The sequence below is a fragment of the Benincasa hispida genome, chromosome 7 (genome assembly GCF_027475165.1).
Source record: "Benincasa hispida cultivar pf3 chromosome 7, pf3_genome.v1.1, whole genome shotgun sequence".
In the NCBI taxonomy this organism is placed as follows: Eukaryota; Viridiplantae; Streptophyta; class Magnoliopsida; order Cucurbitales; family Cucurbitaceae; genus Benincasa; species Benincasa hispida.
The window spans coordinates 30,702,820-30,709,206 of record NC_143484.1 but is presented as its reverse complement, the minus strand read 5'-3'; the positions used below and the strand labels follow the sequence as shown (position 1 = coordinate 30,709,206).

The following is a 6,387-nucleotide window of genomic DNA, read 5'->3' as shown; positions in this document are numbered from 1 at the left end:
ATGTTAATTTTTATTATTTTTAAAATCTGACTTATTTGACATTAGTGCGACCAAATTTAAGTCATCCATACAAAACATCTCATTAATTAGGACAACCTTAGTGATCATAATTCACACATATAAAACTTCTTTAATATGAGAAAAAAAACTATTTCATTCATAAATTTGTATTTTCTTCTTTTTCTCCCCATAAAATTGGATGACGATAAAAAAATTTCAACTTGATTGGAAGCCAATCCGATTACCGATTCATAGGATTAACCAGAAGAGAAGGAAGGCCGAACCTCTTTCATTCACAATCAAATTACAGTTAATATGAATAAACTATGAAAACAAAATTATATAAACGAAAGAAAGAAACATATATTGCATTCGTATTTGTTCCAAAGATGTAAATTGATATACTTAATAAAAGTTTATAATTTAAATCGATATAATTTTTAGTTTACATTTGAATGGATGCAAACCATAAAATTTAAACCTATAAATTGATGTTTTTTAATTAATTAATTAATATTTTTTAGAAGAACGGTGCTTCCGTTTTAGCTATAGGGCCAATTTGCCTATTTTAAGCCCAATTGTCCACCTAATTTTTCAAAAAAGCCCAGCCCAAAAATCTTCCTAGTCCTCTTCCTCTTCCTCTATGAATAGCCTAGGGTTTTAACATTACCATCTCTCTTCCTTCTTAAGCTTGTAGCTCTCTACTCGTGCGGCGGCCGGCGATCATCTCCGTGGAACACTCAGTTTCGACAATATGGTTAGTGGATCCGTGGATGATAGTTTAATCGATAAGTTTTCGGATGAAATTAATGTGTTCTATGGGTTTGACAGGCTAGAGGTTTGAAGAAACACTTGAAGAGGCTGAATGCTCCGAAGCATTGGATGCTGGACAAACTTGGTGGTGCATTTGTGAGTGAAATTTTACTAGTCTTCGTTTTTGTTTGCTTTTATTTCTGTCGTTTTGCTGATGAATCCCATTTGTAGGCCCCCAAACCTTCATCAGGACCTCATAAATCGAGGGAATGTCTCCCATTGATCCTCATATTGCGAAACCGATTGAAATATGCTCTCACATACCGTGAGGTTATTGCTATTTTGATGCAACGCCATGTTTTAGTTGATGCCAAGGTCAGGACTGATAAGACCTATCCAGCTGGCTTCATGGGTATGCTCATCTCATCTCAAACTCAATATTAGTTTTGTTTGAATAATTGGGTGTTAGATTCTTCTGTGATCTAAATTAGGGAGGAGTGTGAGTATGGAGTTTGAACTTTTGCTTCAATGCTCACTTCCAGCATTTTCCTCTCCATATTCTTAATGGAAGTCAAAAAAATTTTAAATCAGTCCTTTTACCATAAAACCTACTGTCTCATACAAATGGGGAACTTTATCACCACACTTACCATTTGCTGCAAATAAGACACTAACAGTCACTTGATTTGTTCTTTTTGTTATAGATGTTGTGTCCATTCCCAAAACAAACGAGAATTTCCGGCTTCTTTATGACACAAAAGGTCGTTTCCGTCTTCACTCAATCAGGGATGAAGAGGCCAAGGTTTGCTATTTGACTTATTATTTGTTCAAACAATTCTGTTTATAGAATCAGAATGATTGTATGCTGCTCAGGAAAATATCATTTTCGTTAAACCATTCTGAATTTTTCTATATCACTTCTGCAAGTCAGCTGTTTTCCCCATTTGGTTAACATCTGTTAGGCCACTGATTATCCATCAATATAAGATGAGGCAAGTTAGTAGCGTGGGAATGATGTACGGTTTAGGAATGTCAGCATTGTAGAGTGTGAACGCGAGTGAATTGGGGAGGGTCTGATCTTTTTCATTTTATGTTTTTGGTATTAGAGTACTTGTATTGCCTTAGGCAAGTTTCATTTTCAATATCAATACATAGTGAGGGTGATCCTTACAATGTCATTTGATGTGCTCTTTGCAGTTCAAGCTCTGTAAGGTTCGCTCGGTGCAGTTTGGGCAGAAGGGAATCCCTTTTCTGAATACTTATGATGGACGTACAATCCGTTACCCCGACCCCCTCATCAAGGCAAACGACACCATCAAGTTAGACCTTGAGTCAAACAAAATCGCTGATTTCATTAAGTTCGATGTAGGAAACGTCGTGATGGTGACCGGTGGAAGAAACAGAGGCCGAGTGGGAGTAATTAAGAACAGAGAGAAGCACAAGGGAAGCTTTGAAACAATTCACATTCAGGATGCAACCGGGCACGAATTTGCCACTAGGCTTGGCAATGTGTTTACAATCGGGAAGGGAACAAAGCCGTGGGTGTCCCTCCCCAAGGGCAAAGGTATTAAACTATCCATCATTGAAGAAGCCAGGAAGAGGCTTGCAAGCCAAGCAGCAGTTACTGCTTAAGAATTTTGAGTTGATACTAAATTGTAGTCATGAGTTTTTCTTAATCGTTTTTGATATTCACATCCTTCTCGAATTTTGCTCGCTTGTTATTTATGTCTAAGTTTTTGTCTTTTGAGACAATTTATTTCCACCGGAGATATTGGTGAGGCCGTTGCTTCTAGGATTTTGTTGTTAAAAAACACTGATAGCTGATTTATTAGTTGTGTTGTAACCCTGCTCTATAGCCTCGATTGTTATTATCTATAGTCAAATTTCTCAACGTCTTTGAATAGATGTAAATATTAGTATTTAAGGTAAAATGCACTATTGGTCTAAATGCTCGAGGTTTGATTATTTGGCCTCCAAGGTTACAAAATAAACACTTTAATCATTGAAGTTTGAAAAATACTTCTAAATAGTCTTCATTAGGCGACTAATGAGAAAGAGACCTAATATGTTGAGTTGATAAATTTTAAGGGATTGTTTGAGGTGTTTAATTGAGATAGGATGTCTAGAATTCATATTTGAGGAGTTCATTGGGGTGTAGAGTTATTTGTAGATTAAGGTATATCTGATGCAGTTTTTTTAGCTTCCACGATTAATATCTTTGTTTTGAAACTTTTTTATTCAATAATTTTACTCATCTTTGTTTGAATAAAATATGTATTGTAATTTTTCTTTTTTAAACATTACATTTCTTGTAGAAATATGGTTAACTAAAATGAGAAATCAAAGAGAAATCAAAATTTTTGTTTCCTAAGTTTTCTCCTTGAATTTCATTATCATCTTCTTCTTTTTCTTCTTCTTGTTGCTCTATATTATTATCATGTCATGTATTTTTTTTTAATTAAATCTCTTATCATCTTAGCAACCAATGAAGTATCACCACATTTCTTGAACAATTTCACTTTCAATTTCTTTAAGTTTAGAGGATCATCATAGAACAAATATCTATTTTTCATTAATTCTTGTTGGAAAATGTTTTAGGAAAAAAATGTTCATTTTATGGTTTTTTGCTATATGTTATGATGTTTTTTAACTACATACATATTTTCTTCTAGATATTCTTAACATTCATCTGATATGTGGATTCAATTAAATAAAAATATTTTTTTTACAATTTTTTTACGTATAAATATTGCACTCAATGTAAACAAACCTACTATAATAGTCAGACGTGATTGTCGAAGTTGATTTTCATTGGAGTATGTAGTTGATTGTCATCGGAGATGTTTTCGAAGTTCAGAGTTACTCAAGCAAAGATAGTCATTGAAGATGATTTTCGCCAGAGTTTATAGTCGAAGGTGGTTGTTGGATCTTAAAATTAGTCACATAAAGATGGTATTAGAGTTGGTTGTCGAAATTTGTCGTCAGAGGTGGTTGTCGAAGCCACGAGTTGGTCGGTTGAGTTGTTCGCTCAAAGGTGGTTATCGAAGGTGATTTTCATCGGAATTTGTTGCCGGAGATGGTTGTCGGAGCCTGAAATTGGTCGTCAAAGTTGGTAGCGTGAAGGGTGGTCGTCTGAGTTGGGTCATCAGAGGTGGTTGCTGGAGCTTGGAAGGTTGTCGGAGCTCGGAGTTAGTTGTCAGAGTTATCATCGTAGGCAATTGTCGGAGCCCGGAGTTGGTCGTTGGAGTTGTCATCAAAGGTGGTTGTCGGAGCCTAGAGTTAGTAAAATATACCAACTCAACTCCACTAACATTTAAAGATGGTGGACCGATCAATGAGTTGATTATTATACCAACTCAACTCAACTCATGTTGGTGAGTCAAACCCCCCAAGTGAGATGACATGTTGAGTTGATAAATTTCAAATGAGAGACTATTGTTGCTAATTTGATTTTTTTTTCTTTATCTCGCCCTTTAATTTCTCTCCTTCCTTTCCCTTTCTATCATATCTCCACTCCACTCCACCCCTCTTTTGAACATGCCTATCCATTTTTTATTAATGTAAAAAGCATGGAATCATGCATGAATTGGGAGGAAATCTGAATGTTGTTGTTTCAGCATTTTGATTGAAGTGAAAGTTCAGGTTGTGCTTATTAAGTTGAAAAGAAACCGTTTGTCGTATGAATTATAAAGAAAGTATGAGAAGTAGACTTATCTGATAATTGTTTTTGTTTCCTGTTCACATTTTTGCCACTTATTTCAATTCTATTAAGTATTTGATTTTGTAGCTCCACGTCGATTTTAGAGTGAAATTGTTTGGTGTAGATGTGATGTTCATCCTATTCTATTAAATTTTCCTTGACACCTCGATATTTCTATTAGTATTTCCACATTTCCATGGGTTCGATATCGACATGAGAGGTTAATTGAAATTTTCATTATAGTTTGATTTTAAAGGAAATTCAAGAGAAGTAAATGCTCTCACCAATATTATTAATTGCAGACATGAATTTTATAAATGGAGGTTCTACTTCTTAAATATACAATCAATGAGAAAGAGGAAGAGAAAGGATCCCAACTTATTGAATCTTTAGGTAGGAAAAAAGACTACACAACCAACTAACCATAAATGCAAGAGAGGTCAACGTAAGTAATCAAGTACAACAGAAGACATCAAACAATGACAACAACTCAATAGTAAAGCTCAGTGGTGATTTGAAGGATCTCTTACCGAAGAGTTCCATGAGCGCGTTCGGATCGCTCTGATCTCACCGTGATCGAAATACACATTTTACATTCAAATGCACAGTTATGCAAACTAACAGTCAATTAAAGGTATGCTTTGAACAAGAAATAAACGAGGGAGAGAGTTTCCATACCAGTTGAAGACGTTCTTCAAACTTCGGAACTCAATGCAGCGGAAACCTCTACCCGGTCAACCAATTGCCGAACAGATGCGTCGACTGCAGCAGCACGAACTACCGCAAACTCACGAACGCAACGGGGACGACACCACCAGAAAAGAGCCCCAGGTATTCTCTGAGTGAGAACCCAAAGCGTGGTCTTTGGTGAATTTGGTAGAGGAAAGAGGAAGACCAGACCGTGTATGCTATAAGCAAATGGGAGGGAAAATGGCGCTATCGTATAACACGATGCTTATCGTTTAGGAGAAACTACATTATCGTGTAAATTTTATTGAACGATCGTTTAGGAAATGATATGCGATCGTTTAGTAAACTCGGCACATACTACGATCGTTTAGGGAAGCTATCCAATCGTGTAGGAACTAGTGTGCAATCGTTTAAACGCGAGGTGGACGATCATTTAGGCGAAGAGTGACTATCTATAGGCTCTGTATACCTAGAACAAACTGAGCCTCTCCCAAATCTTTCATTTGGAATTGGGTTGCTAGCCAATTCTTAACTGCAATCAGTAGACCTACATCATTCCCAATGAGTAGGACATCGTCTACATACAACACTGGAGACTAATGAAGCGTTGATGATCTTCTTGTAGACACAAGGTTCATCAGCGTTTTGGTCAAAGCCATACGACTTGATCGTAGTATCAAACTGTATGTTACAAGATCGAGACGCTTGTTTCAGTCCATAAATGGACCGATTCAGTTTGCAAACCTTTTGCTCTTGACCTTGGGTTATGAATCCCTCAGGTTGCACCATATAAAGGTTCTCCTCACGTTGTTATTCAGAAAGGCCGTCTTGACATCCATTTGCCAGATCTCATAATTATAATAAGTTACAATAGATAGGAGGATGCAGATCGACTTTAACATGGCAATAGGCGAGAAAGTATCCTCATAGTTGACTCCCTTTACCTGGGTATAACCTTTGCCACAAGTCGAGCCTTGAAGGTCTGTACCTTCCCATCAGCACCTCGATTGCGCTTGTAGATCTATTTACAACCTATAGGTCTTACCTCATCAGGCTGATCTACAAGATCCCATATTGAGTTGAAGTACATCGACTCCATCTCGAGATCCATGGCCTTGACCCATTCATCTTGGTTATCATCCTCCATTGCTTTTTGATAAGACAACAGATCCTCAATGTCGCCATCTGCTACCATAGCAAGGATTTTCGTGAAACCCAGATAGCGAACGGGTGGACAACCCTCC

The 6,387-nt window shown here is 36.8% G+C and overlaps 1 protein-coding gene across 1 annotated transcript; it reads left to right on the top strand.

Moving 5' to 3' along the window:
- Nucleotides 1-596: 596 nt before the first annotated feature.
- LOC120080759 (small ribosomal subunit protein eS4x-like) lies at nucleotides 597-2,644 on the top strand. Its single transcript, XM_039035381.2, has 5 exons — nucleotides 597-757; nucleotides 832-909; nucleotides 985-1,165; nucleotides 1,458-1,555; nucleotides 1,951-2,644. Exons 1-5 carry the CDS (start codon nucleotides 755-757, stop codon nucleotides 2,383-2,385), a joined length of 795 nt encoding a protein of 264 aa, XP_038891309.1. The 5' UTR covers nucleotides 597-754; the 3' UTR covers nucleotides 2,386-2,644.
- The last annotated feature ends 3,743 nt before the right edge of the window (nucleotides 2,645-6,387 follow it).

Bases quoted from the DNA above. Each gene is read 5' to 3' on its own strand.
- LOC120080759 (XM_039035381.2), top strand. The intron at 910-984 runs GTGAGTGAAATT...TCCCATTTGTAG, and splicing joins ACAAACTTGGTGGTGCATTT to GCCCCCAAACCTTCATCAGG. The intron at 1,166-1,457 runs GTATGCTCATCT...TTTTTGTTATAG, and splicing joins CTATCCAGCTGGCTTCATGG to ATGTTGTGTCCATTCCCAAA.